Source organism: Anser anser (assembly GCF_964211835.1).
Source record: "Anser anser genome assembly, chromosome: 8".
Lineage (NCBI taxonomy): Eukaryota > Metazoa > Chordata > Aves > Anseriformes > Anatidae > Anser > Anser anser.
Window position 1 is genome coordinate 98,184 of NC_139728.1, and position 19,181 is coordinate 117,364.

The following is a 19,181-nucleotide window of genomic DNA, read 5'->3' on the forward strand; positions in this document are numbered from 1 at the left end:
AGTACATAACCTTGGCATCATCCTTGACATTGAACACTCCTCTTTTCGTTAGACTATCAGCAAAATCTCTTCAATACGTTACCTGTGCAGTAACTGCCTCAGCCCTTTAGCTATGGAATTCCTCTCTCCTCCAGCCTGAATTACAATGTGTTCCTTCACTGTATCACCACATATATGCTTTATATACAGCACACCAAAATACAGCAACATACCTTCCGACCATGAGCACTGCATGAACGTGCTCCAGAAAACAGACACAGTTACAAGAGATCTTGTGTACTTCAGTTGGTCATGGTTCCTTCAGAATTTCTAGTCCAGGTTTGCATACTTCAGTTTCTCAGCTGAAGTAAGTTTTCAGAAATCCAAAACAGAAAGCTTTTTCACTAAAGTACTTTTTCCTAAAGGCAGTCTTTATTTTTTCAACACCTGAGGCAGCACCTTCCACTTGCTCATTTTAATAAAATACCTTGTTCCACTTCAAAGTTCTTTTTCAGAGTAGCAAACTGTACTGTTGTTGCATGTTTGTAGTGTCATCCTCTCTTCTACAAAGCCCATTGAATTTTGATAAAACAAAAAGGAGGCAAAGCTGAGCATAACAGTCAAAAAGTTTTCACAGTTGTGTACACCCAACTGGTGCACCCCCTTTCATTTATCACAAAGCAACAACATTCCACTGTCCAAATGACTTTTTTTTTTTTAAAAAAAAAGATTATGCATTTTTCTACGGTCTTGAAAGATGTAATTTATATATTTGGCACGAGTCTGAGATGCAGTAAATGAGGCAGTAGGATTCTGCTGAAATGAGTCAGAAGATTGTTTTGTACAAGATTGTGAAGATGTGAAATAGATTGTAAGATAAAAATAATAAACATGTACATACAAAGTAAATAAAGCATATACAGTACTTAAGAAATACCATGCTTTAAGTACAGATACTTGCATTCCAAGCCTTAGGCAACCAGACACTTTAACTAAGGGCCCTCTCAACTTCTCACCAATGACCACTGAATAATCTTTCAGAAGTCCCCTTAATACAGAACTGTTACCAGCTCCATCTCTACTGGATGAATTGGGTGCTTTTTCAGTCAAGACATCTGACAGAGAACTTCTCAAGAAATTGAAAGCACTGCAGAAAAGTGGGAACTGCTATAGGTATACAAGACGTACCACACATATGGGACTTTGATGAAGAGTAGACAGTTTATTCTCAGCCTATACCCGCCCCCAAGCCTGCCACCTTTGGAATCCTGACAAAAACAAAAATTCATCATTTAGTCTTCACACATTCATCACACTTCACACATCCATTTCCTGACCGACTTCTTCATTATACCCCTCTGAAATTCTTCAGTGTCACTGTGTTCTTCACAATTAATGAAAAAAGGCAAAAAGTTAATTCCAGAATACATACATACACATCCCTATGCAATGAAGTATAATGCAGATGGCTGCATGGATACCACTCTTAAATACACCCCTTTCTTATTTTTAAATTTTCAAACAGGATGTAGGTTTTCTATCTTTTTAAAGTTTAGCTCAAAATACAAAACTGTCTCAAAAAAAGCTTTGCTGAAAAAAAATATTAAGGGCTTAATTTCTGTAAAACAGAATTATGTTGACACATACCAAATAATTTGTAAAATAGCATTAGTTTTCTTTTAAAATGATTATTGAAAGAGATCACTTACCATACTTTTTTTTCCCTGCAAGTTGTTTTATAAGGACAAAGCTATTAGTAAAATTTAAAACCATTAAGCAATTTATTTTTGCAGAAAACAATTTTTTAAATTATTTACTAGAAATTAGTCTTTCCAGTAAATAGATTAATATTCTAAAACAAGAAGATTGATGATATCCATTAATATCTAAGTGGATTTAAATCTCTGTTTCCAGTATGGACTCTTTAACCTAAAAGAAATATCTTATGCAACGTATCTAATAGTAGATGAAAGCAGCACATTAATAGTCAAGCCATGTTGTTACTGTAGCAACAATGATTTCGGGTAGCCATTTTCTCTTCAGCTTTAACACCCTTCCATCACCAACAGTTCTTGCTACAATCTCTGTAGAAATCCCAAGACTGCAAATTGCTCAAGTTTCCTCTCTGGCTACATACTTTAGGATACCTCCCTCTAGACTATTTTCTTTAGTCAAGTGTACTCACCTAACAGCATTCTCTAACGCTGTACTCTACACAATTTCAGCTTACACTAATGAAATCATAACAGTATGGCAATGCACTTTTAGAACAAGTGAATTTAGGAGACTAAGCAGTTTGCAGGACAATGGTAAAGAAGAAGAGTAATGTGATTACTTCAACCTTCAGGCTATGAGAACTCAGTCCAGTACAAGATTACTCAAGTCGCAGAGTATATCCTTGGTCATTACACTAAGAGCAGTCACAGAAAAACCCTCCTCAGATCAGAGATTACAAAATCAAAGCAGGTGCTGTAGCCAAAAGCAATTAGTAGATTCACACCTCCCTGGATTTTTCTGTTAGAAAACTGATCTGAGACAAAAATAGCATGCACATTCATTTCCAACTCCTCCTCTACACTTTTGCAGTCTTAAAAATGACAGCACCTTAAGCACTTTCCTTGCTTTAAGACTGCAACGCCATTTTTAGAAAAGGCTGAGCCTAAAATCCTACAGCTCAAAATTAGTGATAAATTACACTATTTTCAAAGAAACATAGAACTGTTTAGGTTGGGAAGGACCTTAAGTCCACCTAGTTCCAACCCCATGCCATGGGCACGGATACCTCCCACCAGACCAGGTTGCTCAGAGCCTCATCCAGCCTGGCCTTGAACACCTCCAGGGATGGGGCATCCACATCTTCCCTGGGCAACCTGTTCCAGGGCCTCAACACCCTCTGAGTGAAGAATTTCTTCCAAATATCTAATCTAGACCAACTCTCTTTTAATTTAAAGCCATTACTTCTCGTCCTATCCCTATCACTCATGTCCCTAACAGAGTCCCTCCTGAGGTTCCCTGTAGGCCCCCTGTAGGTACTGGAAAGCGGCCATAAGGTCTCACTGGAGAGCCTTCTCTTCTCCAGGCTGAACAACCCCAGCTCCCTCAGCCTCTTTTAATAAGAGAGGTGCTCCAGCCCTCTGAAAAAAAAAAAATATATATCTTTTTCCATTACAGTTTGAAAGCAAGCAGTTGTGTGAGGGCACTAATAAGAAAGTGAAACACACACTCCATTCATTGTAGCAATGAAAGGAAAGATAACAGAAAAGATTAAACCAGAATTTCTGAAAGTTGCCTGCAGGAACTCAGCCTGCAAGTACCCCAACGAAACAGGATCTTAAGTCCAGATGCATTTCCTCACAAGCTAGTTGTACCTGAACGCGTGGCTATCTTAGGATCACGAGCTCTAACGCCCGTCAGTGGCCGGTGAGGCAGCATTTCTGACACTTCTCATAGACCATGAAGGGAAGGGGAATCTCATGTTCACAGCCTTAGAGGAAGTGTCTATTCCATGCACGTGAACCTGTAAAGTCTAAGAAAAAAAATATGGAGATTTCATGCACTTAGATTTCCATAAACATCTGTAAAACTGTGCTTATAAACTAATAACAAATATCCTGCATACAAAGCCATAAACTTGAAATGTAGGTAGGCTTATGTTGAACAATAAGTTAGTATGGCTGAGATATTTTATTCTGATATCCCTATGATGGCAACCTCCAGCAGAGGACAGAACAGACACTGGAGTATTAGCATCTTTAAACACCACAGCTAACTCCCAGTCTGATCATCAGAGGGCTAAGCTGTCACTATAATGAATGTCCCAGGAAGAAGAAAACAACTACATAATCACTTAAGATATCTATCTGTGCCAGTACCAGCATTCTTCCTACAATAGTTTTGTCCATATAAAATATATATAAAAATTTGCTTTATACAATTAGATTCAACTACTGTTTATCAGATTTGAAAAGAAGCTGTAAAATACTTTTGTTTCTAATTGGGTTTGTATACATTCTATTCCTCATGATGTATGAAAGACTTCTTTGGAGGGTCACACACAGGTACCAGTAATGTAAAGCCTCTTCTTCATTTTGCAGGAGCCTGCTTTATGAAGGCAGAGAGGGCTGCTTTGGGTGATGGGGTGAAGATGTGTCTCCCCAGAAGTGTTCAAAGCCAGGCTGGATGGGACCTTGAGCAACCTGATTTAGTGGGAAGTGTCCCTCCCTGGCCATGGTGAGGGGGTGGACTAGGAGGTATCTTTAAGTTACCTTCCAACCCAAACCATTCCAGGATTGTATAGTAGGTGTTGATTTTTTTTTTTTAGGTAAGTAAAAACCCATTCCCCACTCAATGTTCACTCTCGGTTTGATAGCACTTTAAGCTTCTGACATTGTCTATCATATGGAAATGCTTCTCTCTTTGAACATATGCCCTTTAAATGTTTGTGGACTTTGTTTCACTGTTCACTTCCTTTTGCTTAGTCAGAACTTGGGCAAAAGTTTTCTATCTTCGAATAGTATTTGAAATAATTTTAAATTGCTTGAATTATTTGAAATAATTCTTCCAAACACATGATAGCCAATGGCCAATCTCACTCCTTCCAACATGTAAAAAAAAAAAGTGTTTAGTAATAAAATACCTGGGATTTCAGTTGTAAGTGTGTAGTGTTTCATGTGCAGACTCATCTCCCTTCATTTGCATACACAAAGTATACTGCTTTTTTTACTGCCTTGTCACACCTGCAGAAATAGATCTTCTGGCCGAGTTTCCACTACCTAGCAATAACGAAGACCAGCCAATAAGCTGAGGCAGGACCTACAGGTTCTAACAAATCTATTTAAGGTCACAACATTCCTGGCATACCACAAAACAGAAACCCCATTACACTGCAAGTGTTCGGCCACTTAATCTCCACCTCCTTAGCTGTTCCATTTGGCCACGTGACATACATTGCCACTCGTATGAAACATCGATCTCATGATAAAAGTGCTGATGTCTCCATCATATGATGGATTACAGCAATGAATACCCTTGTTCTGGTTTTAGGAAAATATCCTCCTGGTATGCCCTCAAAGCAGCTGTGAGACTTTCAGAAGAGGCAACAGCAAAAAGGAAGCCACGCTGGTTATCCTGATGTGTGCATACCCTGTCCACCGGCTGTAGTTAGGCATCTGATCTAGTTGTGGCTTTACAATGCACTGGGTTGTCACAGCGTTCTGGTATTTGATTGTTTAAGTTCAGTTTTCCTGACCAAAACAGATTTTCCAAGCAAACTTTCTAAAGCAGCCCAAGAAACAGAACAGATGTGAAACACATTGCCTAAGCCTACTTCACACACTTTACACTGGGTTACAGGAAGACTGCAGAAGAACAGGATCTGAAGCGGCTAAAAAATGATAAAAAAAAAATCATGAAATCATTTATATAAAATCAAGAGTATGAAATAAATACCTGCACATTTGGCACACACCACAGACACAACCACTCCATTTCAGAATACTGAAGACATTATGTCTGAATCACTAGATTCATTAAAGAAAATCCAAAGAACAAATAAAACAGAAACTGAAGGAAGTTAACAACAAAGAACAGGCCACTTTCCCCAGTATTACACTTCAGAATACCCTAACCAAAGCTATTCCCTGACTGTATCTTAACCCAGCAGAAAGTTGCTGGGAATTCACGATGTTTAGAGGAAAACAATATGACATTTGTCTTCACTTTTTTTTTTTTGAGTTACAGTTTTCATAAAATACTCAGATTTGTACTGAAAACAAGACTAAAGAAAGGGGAGGATTTTTTTTTCTTTTTACCATTTTTTAAAGTGAGTTGAGTTGCCCTATTAAGAACAAAGTGCTAATTCTGAATTAAAAAGTATTGGTAACAAAAGCTTAAGCTTCATGGTTGCACTTCAATATTTACGCATTCTCACAAATAAGCTATTGATTAACATCATACCTCTTTGATTTTCACTTCTGAATGCCAAAGTCTCCTTTACAATCAGAAAGAAATGCAAATGAATCAATAGTGATAGAAAACATTAAGAAAAAGGACAACCTTAAGCATGTTGGAAACAGTACACTTTTTCCTGCTCAAAATGGCTTTCCAGAAGGTGACTTTTTTTTTTTAAAAAAAGGAAAAGTTAAGATAAAACTGTTCGGAGGAATGAAAGTGAAGTCACAGGCAGATTATTTTGAATAAAATCACCCTGGGCCCTAGCATTAATAGTAATTTGAAAGTTGGAAGAAGATTTGTTTTAAGATCACAGAAACCACAACACGAGGGATCACTTCTCCCTCCTCATTATTTTCTCATCCCTTGAAAAGAAGCAGGCACCAGCATTCTTCAGGACCAGCTTACTAGATGGACCTAAGCCCAAGTCAATTTGAAATACATTAAATAGAATTTCTTTTAAAAGAGCCCAACATCCTAAACATCAAAATGATCATGTCATAGGAATTGAACAAAAACACTTTTCTCTAAATGTCTTAGCCAACAAAAGAACAACTCCCTATTAACACACCAAAATGGTATTAAGAAATTTTCAGCTGGGGTACTGCAGTACTTGGCATGCAGACATATAAATCCATCCCTCTAATTCCTTAGTGCATACTTCTGGATTTCTCAAGAGACCACAGAACCTGGATGTCTTCTCAATTTTCCTAAATGCCAATAAATTACCCGAGACATAGCCTTAATTTAGAATTTTATATCTTGTTCTGCAACACAGCACTCTTACATTCCAAAGTAATAAAATTAGATTAAAATTGTTCATCTATATGTGAGAAGATTTGTGGAGATAGGCAAAGGAACACACACAACTTCTGCAACGATTACAAAATAATTAACAACTAAATAATTTTTGACATAAAGACTTGCTATACTACCTCTTGCATATCTTCTTCTCTGCTTACCTCTGCTACAACTTCAGTAGACTCAAAAACGTAAGCCAAATTCACAAGTTTTTAAATAACTAAACTCCCAAACCCACTCATCTCAAGTCAAACAAACCATACAGAATCCTCAATCAAGAGAAGAGATGCAGAAAACAGAAGGGGAACTACACCTCTCAATTCCTACTACCCTGTCCAACATTTAAAGAACCATCTGTTTTGAAACATGACCTCTTTCAAGAAGGCTGCAATCTTTTTTTTTCCTCTACAGGATCAAAATAGGAAAGCTCTTTGTATTTTAGACATTTCTAAAAAATAATTATTGCTATATGTGTATGGTATTTTTGGAAATGGTATGACACTTCAGTTACATAATAACTGAAGTGGTTTTTCCCAAGCATCACTTCTATTTTTGGTTCTCTTCCTTGTGCAGAAGTAAGTAATCTCTGTTAACGCACATGACGCAATGGTATAAAGCAATAGCAGTCTTTCAAAGTAGAGTGATAGGCCTGGCAAACAATTTTTTTCTGGGCAAGCTGTTCCTCTTCCTCTCCAGTCCCTATACACACCAGGAAAGGAGATGGACCTTGCTAATCCTCCAGCACTTTCTGCCACACGTATAGCAGTGAGAATCACCGTGAACTTAACCAGTAAGTCTTGCCACCTAGGGAGTTTGGGAACAGGGACTCGTAATTTACAGGAACATGGCACTGAATACTTGTGATGTACCTTATCTTAAACAACTAACAAAAGAAGATGTCTGTGAGAATCTCTGCTAAAGCCACTCATCAACAAACCTACCGCTTCCCATCACAACACGTGTCACTGCTGTCCAATACACTCAAGGCTTTGTAAGTACACAGAAAATGACAATCACAAAGCACTTAGAAGCTAAAAAGTCAGACAAAACAAACCTTCTGAGGTTTCTCCAACACAAAGATATAGAAAGAATATACAACATGCGGTCTCGACAGTCTTTGTTTCATGTACCACACAAGCAACCTTTCCACCTCAGTTTCACCAGCATTTCAGCTTGCATATGAGAAGCAAACTCTCCCGGCTCCCATTCTATAATTGCTCCAAAGCCTCCAAGTTTTTCCTTCACAGCTAATTGAGGTTAATTCACTAGTATCACATGCCCCCCCAACTTATCCTCTCACCTTTTCCCCAGAAGAAAATTGCCACAACATAATTTTTTTCTTAGTTAATAAGTACCTGAGTAGGGGGCACTAATTGCTACTTTGTTTTCAACTTCACAGAAGATGAAAAACTGTTTTTCCAGTAGCTTCAGAGTTGTAACCATCATCATTATTTTTACGCACTGCGATTGCTTTCACTAGATGCAACAGGTTCTCAGTTTTTAAAATGTTGCTCAAGAACAGAAAAGATTAAGTGATGTCATTGATGCCTATTGGCATTTTTAAATTCTGCATATAGATCCAATAATGACAACAATAATAAAGGAGCCAGGAACTAAGCAAAAAGGACGGAGTACCCATTTTGCCGTGGGAGAGAACTGAGCGAAGGCAGCTGCGAAACTGTCACTTCCCACTCACTGCAATAGCACAAACAATCCTGACTTTCTCACAGAAGATACACTCATAACAACTACCGCATTAAAACAACGAAGCCCAGCACTTCTATGTGATGAAACAAGGTTATTTGTATCAGAACTTCTCAAGCAAAGGCTGTCCTACCTTGAAAATATAGTTTCTAATACCGTGTCAGCTTATAGCAACAAAATAAAAAGCTTTCGGAGCACAGAATCTAGTCTTTGGTTCCCTAAGATCATGCAGAAAAACAGTTCCTTGGCAAACAAAATAATCATAAATACAATAAACTCTTCGATAACCCACAATCACTTTTTTGGTGGTTGGGAACCTAATTTTAGGGTCTACATTTTATAAAATTCCTACTCCTTTTGATTGAAAAAAGATAATTTTTTAATGTTAATTTAACAACAGAGACAGTCTCTGAAACTCTACAGCCACAAAGCTGTTGGTTTATGCCTACATACGAAGATGAAGAAAGACACCAGCAATAAACATTATAAACATTAAGTCCTTTTGCAAAAAGAGAAAGCCAAGAATTACTTCAAATCAGTAACGCTCCTAGAAAAGCTGAGCAGAATCAGAAGCAAACAGCAGATATACTCAGAGGCCTGCCACTCCTGAAGAAAAAAAAGTTGAAAAAGAAAGAAAAAAAAGAAAAAAGAAACCTACGAACCAGAATGCTCTAGGAAGAGCAGCAAAACCAAAACCAGCCAAAATCAAGCACACCAACCAGCACCCAGCACCCCAGCGAGTGCAGCCAAACAAGAACCAGACACCTGCCCACCACTTCCTACCAGCAGCAGCACAGTGGTTTCACAAGTGCCATGCTTTACAAGCAGCCATCAGTAAGAGTTTTCCAAAAGCAGCCCGCCGACCTCCTCTGCAGGCCTTTACTGGAGGGAAACCTCAATCAGAAAGCCCAGTGCTGTCCCCATCAGGAAGCTGACCTAGGAAGGTAGGTGGGATAAAGCACAACTCATGCTACCAGTGCGCCAAATATTACTCAGTGAAGGAGCAGGTAGGACAGATTCAGTTACTACTCTTCAACATTACAATGATCTGATCACATCTTAAGGACTTCTGCACTTTTCACTCAAGCTGAAAAAGGACATGTAAAAGTAAAAGGTTGTAAATAAAGATAATCTATACAAGACCCGTAACGTGCACCTTGCTTTGTTTGTGTTCTACCACTTGCTTGTAGGAAGCACTCTCCCAAGACAGAGCTAGCAGCCAGTGCTAGCAGCCAGCCCAGGGAACCTGAGAGCTGCAATGATCGCAGTTCCAGTTTTCAGCTACAAGAGGACAAATCAATACAGCACCTGTAATTTCTCGCATCCTGTTTCCCAGGATGCATCCTTTCCCCCTTATAGCTGCTTTGTGAAGACTGTAACATTTAAGGCAGGCAAAAAACCAAAAACAACAAACAAAACAAAAACAACCTTCAAATACTCATAAAATAACAACCCTTTATAAAAAAATCTGACAGCAAATACCAGACTGCAACTTTTTTTTTTTTTAAATTTTCACTCAAAAACCAGTAGGCCCTTAAATCCAAAGTTTTTGTAAGTATGGTACGTCCCTAACTTGCAACGTCAAGCATACTGAAGTTACTGCACACTAACAACAGGCCTGCAATATTCCCAAACTCAGCAACATGACCTTTGTTCCAATTTGCGCACAGACTTTGCATCCTTTGGATTAAGTTTCAAGAAATACTAAATTTCTAAATAACCCACCATCCTTCAACTAGTCAGTTACATGTAAGATGAAGCACTCAGTACCAATCAATACATGCCAACTAGAGATTTACCTTTTCTAATAGCTGGGCAGAGTCGCAGTAAGAACAGCAGTTCCCCTACCAACACTGCCACAAGTGCATCAATTGGAGGGAGAGCTTTCTGTATTACCAAATTGGCCAAGAAATGGCCAGTTAATATTTAGCATAACAAAATGCACCCAAAAATTGCATACTCACTGTTAAGCCACCGTCTCCCCCTCTTTAACCTCACTGGCAGTGTAAGGGCATTGCTGCAACAGTTCATCAACCTAACAGCTGCTGTGTACAGTTAACAGTGGCAGAAATGCAGCACAACAATGAGATACTCACTATTATTTGGGTTATTTGCTTACTTTTAAATTTAAAAAAGCTTGCTCTCCTTCAATGAACCAACTCCATTTCTGAATAAATACAATATAATTAAGAGTAGACTTTATACCAAGATTAAATACTCATTACCTTGCACACTAGGTAACATGACCGATCCTGTGACTATCACGCTCTTTTCAGTTAAAACAAAACAACAAAAAAAAACCCACATTGCAAGTCCATGCAAACTCCTTACATGGCCCTTCTTGACAGACAGCTGTGATTTGAGCATCAAATTGCATGTTGTCTAACACTACTATTGCATTTGGCTTCATTTCGGTGATTTCAGTAACGAGGGAAATCACTGCAACTATTTCACATCCTCACACATCAAAAAGAAGCCCTTTCGGCAGCTTGGTGAACAACATGACCATGACTGTCACACCATCACTGCTTGTGTGAATTCTCTGCTATTAGCTGACACAAGTTTAGATTTAGAGGATACACTGCCATAAAAAACTATTTTCTTTTTTTAATTAAGCACAAAAATGATGTCTTTTTCAGGATGGCACAAACTGTGGGGATTCCCTTAACCCAGACAGCCCAGTGTTATCTTTATGCATATGAACCAGAATGACCAACATTCACGATTTCCTTGGGTAACTTTAAATCTTTTCCCAGTAGCTATATCAAGTTTACATCTACATTCAACAAAGCAGCAAGGAAAAACACTTCACTATCAAAAACATGCTTATATTTAGAGTGCTCAAGGATAAGTGTATTTTGAGAGAAGAAAGACTTGTTTGGGCTTATTTTACCAGGAATTTCTTCACACAATGAAGTTGCATGAACACTAATTTCAGTTGAAGGAATCATGCTTTGGAGGCTCTGCCAGTTTAAACCAGTTTAAAAGTCATTTTGAGTGCAATCTTGTTCAGATATAATCTAATTTTATTAAATGATCTTTTCCCCAGTCTCTTAATACACTGTACAGAATATCAAAATGTAGAGCACAGAGGGAACCAGTTCAATTTGGCTTAAAATAACTACATCATCAGAGTAGTGCATTTGGCATTGAAATGACACAATAAAAAAGAAAACAAAACAAACACACCTGAACAGGTAGTCCTCTAACAGCCGCATCACTTGAACTTTGTTGAAGACAAAAAGTTGTTTTAAGCTATAGAAACGTAACAAAAGAGTGATGATCCCAACTAGCCAAATCAACAAGGCCTGTCAGCAACTGCTCAAAGGACTTTCATTCAAACCAACCTCAAGGGGAACCGCAAAGAAAGTGGCACGACTACTCTGCCTTTTTCCAGTTTTAAGTTCTGAGATCTTTTGCAAGCTGGTAAAAAAAAAAACTGAAAGTGTTCCAAGTTAATAGGTGTGTGTGAGCACACATGTGCTTTATTATTAACAAGAATTTTATTCCCTTTTCAGTTGTTTTCTTCAGAAGTGCCTTCAAAAGGCTTGAATGAAAAAGTTTGTGCATTTGTAGGTTCTGCTAATACATGCAAGCACAGGCACAAACTATTGCTTCCAACAGAAATTCCACTGTCAACCAAGTGTCCATATTGAAATTCAGCCTTCACTGTTATTTTAAAGCGGAAGGCATTGCCACTATTGTTTAACATCCTGTTTATTCAATTGCTGATGCTCCTATTTCAATCAATTGTTACTCTAATAATTAACCTCACAAGGATGCTGCAAGTCAGCAGTGCCTTTTCTTCTTACTAGCCAGGTCACCCATTGAGAAATTTCAAGACTGTAGTAATCTCTTTTAGCATTCACTGGTAAACTTTTATACACGTGTTCCTGGGCATATACCTTCAAGTGCTACTCATTATAGAATAGATGCTGGATTTCAGAAAAAAAAAAGTCGAAGTAATACACCTTTGCCCTGAATTTGTTAAATGATATAACCAAGTATCATTTTGAATATGATGAAATACCATACAGATCAAAGAAAAATAAAGTTATCTCTATAAACAAGAAAAGTTTTGTTGGTGACAATAACTGTGAAATCAACTCCCCCCCAACTCCTTTTCCCTGGAGAGCGTTTTTTTTTTTTTGTGTATTAAAACAAAACGACAATCCTCTGTTTGAACAAGTGCTAGATGTTGGAAGACAGTATTTTGAAGGCTTTCTCTACTCTGGTCATAATTCACGTATAACTCTGCACCACATCCCTCTGCAGTTATATTAGACAGGTTTGCAACATCAGCTTTGATTATAAGTCAACGTAATAGGATTGTCACACTGCACTGCTCCTCCATGCACTCTACTTAAACTCCTCTCCCACAAGGAAATCACAGCATTTTTTCCGCATCTAAGTGACCCACTAAAAGCTCCTCAAGACCTATTTCACCTTGTCTAATCAGTTCATTTATTCTGCCCTCAAATCACCTGCCTTACACAAGTCAGGTAGCAAAGAATTTTATATAGAAGAATCACATCAAGTTGTCAAAACTCCGGAGTACCTCTTACATGTGAAAATTCTTCCATTAAAGACTTGTTTTATAATTTGAATGAAAAATTATTTTACAACTATTATAAAGAAAATGTATTGTGCAAACTTCTCAGTAAAAGGTAGAATTTTGTGGTGGAATTCCAGAGATGCTTATCAGCCTCTTGGAGTGTTTGTCCCGTGTGTTAACTCATTAATCTATACAACACGAAATAGCTTCTTCCTCTAAAATCTGGTGCACATTCATTCCCCATATGCGTCTCAAAGCTAAGTTCCATGACACAATCTTCATAATTAAATTATGTGCTAGAAAGGAGGGGGGGATCAGAATATCACTGCAAATGAGATCTTGCTTAAAGGGACAGAGTTGTACAGCACGGATGGAAGCCTATTTTGATATACCATGCTTGCATTTCATTGCCTCCATGACTTGTCAGTTTATAGCCCACATTATCCACTTCCAACAGACTAAAGGCTGCACATAAAGGAAGGAAGAAAACTTGGCAGATCGCAGGTAAGAAAACAAACGGGTCAAGCGGACGCTGATAACCGCAACCTGACGTAACACAAACTTTGCGAGGCCCGCCGGCCCCCGAAGCAGACGGCAGCCCAGCCGCACGACCCGACTGCCGGCGCTGTGAACTTTTCCGCCGCTGCCATGCCCCAGGAGCCGCACCCGGGGCAGGCGGCGGGCCGGCAACCCCCAGCCCTTTGTAGCGATGCCGGGCGACTCCGAGGCCGCCCCGCTGCGTGCCGAGGAGGGAGGGAAGGGGCCGGCCGAGGACAGCGGCACCCAGGCGGCACGGAGTGCCCCGGCCGCGCCGCTCGGTCCCAAGACGGGCGGAGCCCCCCAGGGTGACCCCGGGCCCCGCCGAGCCGGCAGCGACCTCCTGCCCCGGCCGTGCTGCGGGCGGCCGGCCCGGCTGCGGTTACCTGGTCCCCGAGGCCCCCGCTGCAGCCGGCCGGGTCCCGGCGGCCGTCCCCACGCCCCGCCGAAGCGGCCCAGGGCTGCCCCTCTCCTCCGCGCCTGGCAATGGCGGCGGCCGCGCCGCCCCCCCCGCTCCGCGCTCACTGGCTGCGCCACTTCATGTGACCGAGCGGGTCCCTCCCGGCGCAGCCCTTTGTGTCCGGGGCACCGGGGAGGCCGCCCGCCGGGCCGGACGGACGGCTCGGGGAGGGGGGCTCGGCGCCTGTGGAGGCGGCGGGGCCGGGGAGGGGGAGCACGGCGGCCGCCCCCTCCCCGCCCGTCTCTCCCCGCGCCGCTGCCCCGGCCCCTCGCTCACCGCGGCGCGGGCGGCGGCGGCGCCGCAGCAGGTCGGAGGCGGCCGCCATGTTACCGCTGCGGCAGGATGGAGGAGAGAGCCGCCCGCCGACCGACCGCCAACTGCCACTAGGGCGCCCGGACGCGCTCGGCCCCACTCGGCTCCGCTCGACCCCGCTCGGCCCGCGACCCCCCCCCTGCCGGCTGGTGGGGTGAGGGGATGGGGGGAAGGGGGGAGGCGGGGGAGGGCATTTAAAAAAAAAGCCTAACGGAAACTCACGGGCTCGCCGGGCTGTGCGTCACGCCGGGGTTACGTCCTGCGCGCGCCGTCATGACGTCATCGCGCAAGCTTCCCGACCTCCCCCCCCCCCCGTACACACAGGCACACAGACAGACACACGCACGCACCCACCGAACCGCACACGCGGCCCGAGGGTGGGGGGGCGCAGCGCGCATGCGTGCGGCGTTCCCGCGCCAGTGCTGCCCAGCTCCCTCCCGCGGCCGGGCGGGGGGCGGGAGGGGGCGCGCCCCCCTTCGCGCCGGCGGCGCGTGAGCGGCCGTTAGCGCCGCGCGCCGCTCCGTCAGCGCCGCTGCGGCCGCGCGCGTTGGCCCCGCGGGGGCGCTGCCGGCAGCGCTGTGAGGGCAGTTAGGGTCTGTCCCCGCAGGCGTGAGGGAAATGTGCCCTAAAAGGGCCTTCCCCGAAAGGCGGAGTGCCTCCCGCCCCGGCGCGGACGCCCCTCACCTGCGTCAGGCTTGCCAGCGGGCTCGGGAGCCGGAGGTCAGAGCGTGTGCTGCCTAGCGGTGCCTTTCCCACAGAAAGTGGGAAACTAGGTCAAACGCTGAAGGAGCCGCACAAAGGAGGCAGAGTCCTGCAACGAGCAGCGTCTGGCAAAGGATGTGACAGGGCAGTGTGAGGCAGGAGCATGAAACCCAAGCGAAGCAGCAACGTGAGGGGAGAAGAGAGCTACAGGGGCGGTCAGTCCTTCCCGAGGGATCAGGGATGACAGGACCCTGAGAAAGCAGCATTTGGTACCAATTTTCCTTCAGATTGATGGTTCTGCTGGCAAACCCCGACTCAAAAGGGCAGGGCGTCAAGCGAGACAAGTAAATTGGTGAATTAGGGACTGCTTTGATAAATTGATAAATTAGACTTTTCCTGCAGATTTGCTAGGCCCAAAGGATTTCACACTAGAGTGAGGAGGTGATAAGGCAACTTCAGAGGTGTGAGCGGCTGTTGCTGAGAGCTCATGAAGACTTTAGAAGAGGAAAAGGAAACACACAGCACATTTCATTCAAAGGGGAGCATAGGTAGAGCCAGGAACAATCATTCCAGCCTCCATTCCCAGAAAAGTACTGAAGCAAATAATCACACATCTTTAACTATAGGGTAGCTAATGAAGTGACAAGTTACAGCCAACATGGATTTGTCAAGGAAATCATATCAAGCCAAACTCATTCCATGCGATGACAGTCTAATGGACCTTTGGTAGGAGTAGCAGTAGGTCTGTTATGGCTTGACTTAAGTAAGGCTTTTGACGCTGTCTCAGAGAACTCAGTAACTGAGCAAGCAAAAGAAATACGATCAGAATGAAATGACTGCGGTGGTGCAAAACTACTCAAAAAGCAAGCAGCAATGCTTTACTTTGAAAAATAGAATATAGCAAATGTGGTTCCTTAGGCCTGGATATGTCCTGGGTCTGGTACCAGGTCTCTAATTACATGAATGATAGGGCACAGTTTACATTGATTGGATTTGCCGGCAATACCAAACTGGGGCAGCTGGAAGAGAACAGAATAGCAGGGCAAAAATAGAATTCAAAATGTTCTTGACAAACTGGTTGCAGAAATAGGACACAATTTAATAAATGCACGTGCCAATTTCTACATTTAAGTAGGAAGATAACTGCACAATTACAAGACTAGGAACAGATACATAAATACCAGGTCTTTAGAACAGGGGCTGGGGATCACAGTAGATCACAAACTTAACATACGTCAACAACGTCACACTGTTGTGAAAAAAGCCACAGTACAGAGATGTGTAAATAGGACTGTCATATCTAGGACGTACGAGGAATTTATCCTCATATTTAACACTGGTAAAGCCTTGCCTGGAATACTGTGTTCAGTATTAGGGCTCTGCCTTTCAAGAAAAATGCGTCTTTTAAAATAGACCAGCAGAAGAGAGTCCAGGAAATAAACAAAAACAACAAAACAGGAATTTCAAAAGATATGACACTAACTGAAAATAGGAATGATTAAGATTTCCTAGTCTAGAAGAGAGAGGACCATAGGAAGGAAAATACATTGTTCACTAAATCCACCCAGGAGAAGACAAAAAGTAGCAGTTTCAAACTGTACTGAAGGAAATTTAGGTTAGACATTAGGAAAAGTTTTACTATGGTATGAATAAATAAAACTGCTATATATTCTCTGGAGGGTTCTGGAAACTTCGCTCCCATTTTTTAAGGCTGAGTTAAAAGATCAGAAGCATTGGACTCTGCTGTGAAGTAATGGAGACACACTAGGCAGTCAATTTTTTTTTCAGCATCATTTTCCATAACTGCAATTACTATCCAAGTATCTGTTCTGATCTTTTTTTTTTTTTGATAGAAATCCCAGAGACATTTAAAATTTAATGTGTTGGTGTGATCTTATGCACAGGTGTAGATATCCCCTTTGGGAGTCTTTGTCATATTGAATTCTGTATAGCCGTGTGGCAACATGTCACATACTCAGCTAATTTGCTAATTTACAAACTTTATATAACACTACAAATCCCACATTTACAAATAATGTGTTTGTTAGTACTCATATAACTAGTGTGAATTAAGGCTTTTGCCTTTTTTTTTGTTTGTTTGTTTTCATGGTAACAGATGAATATTTCCCCAGAATCCATTAAACTTCGGGGTTTCTCCGGAGCTTGCCAGTTAGAAGGTAGCGTGAACAGTTTATATTATGGGACTGAGACCTACCAAACTCCTCTCATCAGAGATGACTAAAAGGCCATTAAATAGGACGATTTTTAATCTCCACTGAGTTTGACTGAATTCAAACTGATAGCCCACAGGCAAAAGGCTATGAATTTCATTAACAGTACCCTGAAGCACTTAGTCCCCTAATGAGTGCTAATGTTACTCTTCTGAGAATTAAGCTTGTTTTCTGAGAAGATATATTTATAAAATCAAGTTCTGATATTTTGGAGCATGTATGTATGGTTTTCCACTGCTCTTAAACAAAAGAAACATTATTCTCTCATACAATCAACAGATTTCCTCTAAGTCTTGGTAATACGTTCTCCATGCTAACAAAAATGCAAACAAAAACAAGGAAAAGCAAATATTAATACTACCTCTCTATTTCATGCTAAAAATATATACATATATTTTTAACACCTATTATTTTAAGGCAATCACACTCACTTATATTTTGTCCCCTAGCAGATAATTTTTAAGCAGTAGCAATTCCTCCTTCAATTCTGTGACAAATAATTGAAGGAAAATACCAAATTCTATGAAAGTATTATCATATAGAAGAAGATACAGTGTTTTACTATAACAAGTAAAATGGATAGCATAAGGAAAGCTGAACTTTAGTTCTACTGCTGCCAAATCTCTCAATTTTATTAAGAGCTTAAAGATACTTAGCATTGTATTTAGTACCTCAACTTATTACTTGACCTAAAATTCCCAATTCTATAAACAGGAATGAACTTCATAAAAATACTTATGATCCATACATTGTGGATACAGATTCAGTGTGAATTCATGGAGGCCATAACTGCAACATTTCATCAAAATGGCAGTGTGCTAAAATGATTAGGGCTATGTCCAGTCATGTCACAACCCTTGTTTTGATTTCTGATTATGCCAGCTTTGACACATATGCTTATAATACGTGAAAAGTGGTAGATTATCTTAAATGTTGCATGCTGGGTTAAAACGAGTTGAGAAATATATACAAATACAAAAAAAAAATCAGTCTAATTTTGGATGACAGAAAAAGGCTCCATTGAGGCACTCCAAGATCAGTGAAAGAATGTGCACAACAAATAAAGGACCATAAGATATGACTCTTGAAAATTAAGACCCATACTGCACAGTTGGCTTTTTATTTCCATGAATTCTGTCTGTGAACCTGTATTATTCCTCCACTGATGCAGACAAGGCCTAATAATGGTTAAAACAGCAACTGAAAACCTCTTGAGAAAAGGTTGCTACCTAGTTCTGCTTGGTCTTCAAAATGGTTTTATAAAGCTTATACCAAAGCAGGCTCTTTCATGTTAACAGCAAAATATGATTAATTGAAACCAATTTGGAAACTGTTTTTTCATATAAACATTTTTGTAGATGATACTACAGAGGGAGAGTTGGAGCAGGTCTAAGCTGAAGCATTTTGAATGAAAGAAGATCGCAAATGCCTCCTTGCAACACACACAGCAAAATCCCAAATGCCTGGAGGGAAAAACTTTTTAATGATAATTTCTTACATTTATATAGCACCTTTTATTCCCTGGGACCCCAAGCACTTCATTAACTCTATGCAATAAAGTAAAAAGCTTCACCACGGAAATACAGCCACTACATGCATCACTCTGAAAATTTCATTTTCAGTTGACACATTTCTTTCAATACCAAAATACTGTGGTTATCCTGTACATATGAACAAAAACAAAATCAGAGAAAATATTAGATTACATATTTTTGAGACACAGAACAATTTAAGCCTGTGTGATTTGCAAATAGCAATGCACTTATGTAACGGATACATTGCATTAATCCCATCCATTTCCCCTCTCCATTTCTACTTCTATCTCATCTTCGTACTGTCACCTTTAGTAGAAAATTTTGTCTTCTGTAACATTCCAAAATGGGAATGATCCTTGATATCAGAATTTCAGACAAAAATTGGGTTTATAGGAAAAAGTAGCATCTTTTATTAA

The 19,181-nt window shown here is 41.0% G+C and overlaps 1 protein-coding gene across 2 annotated transcripts in view; it reads right to left on the reverse strand.

Moving 5' to 3' along the window:
- Positions 1-14,742, reverse strand: part of ZNF644 (zinc finger protein 644) — a 54,060-nt gene extending 39,318 nt beyond the window's left edge. Inside the window, exon 1 of one of the 2 annotated variants that reach the window (XM_083847419.1) lies at positions 14,520-14,742. Coding sequence is in view for 1 of the 2 variants with exons in the window: in XM_083847424.1 (XP_083703550.1) it covers positions 14,520-14,695 (176 nt within the window). In the remaining variant the exon portion in view is untranslated. The remainder of the gene's footprint in view (positions 1-14,519) is intronic. The other variant, XM_083847424.1, reaches the window with a different exon arrangement.
- Between the last annotated feature and the right edge of the window lie 4,439 nt (positions 14,743-19,181).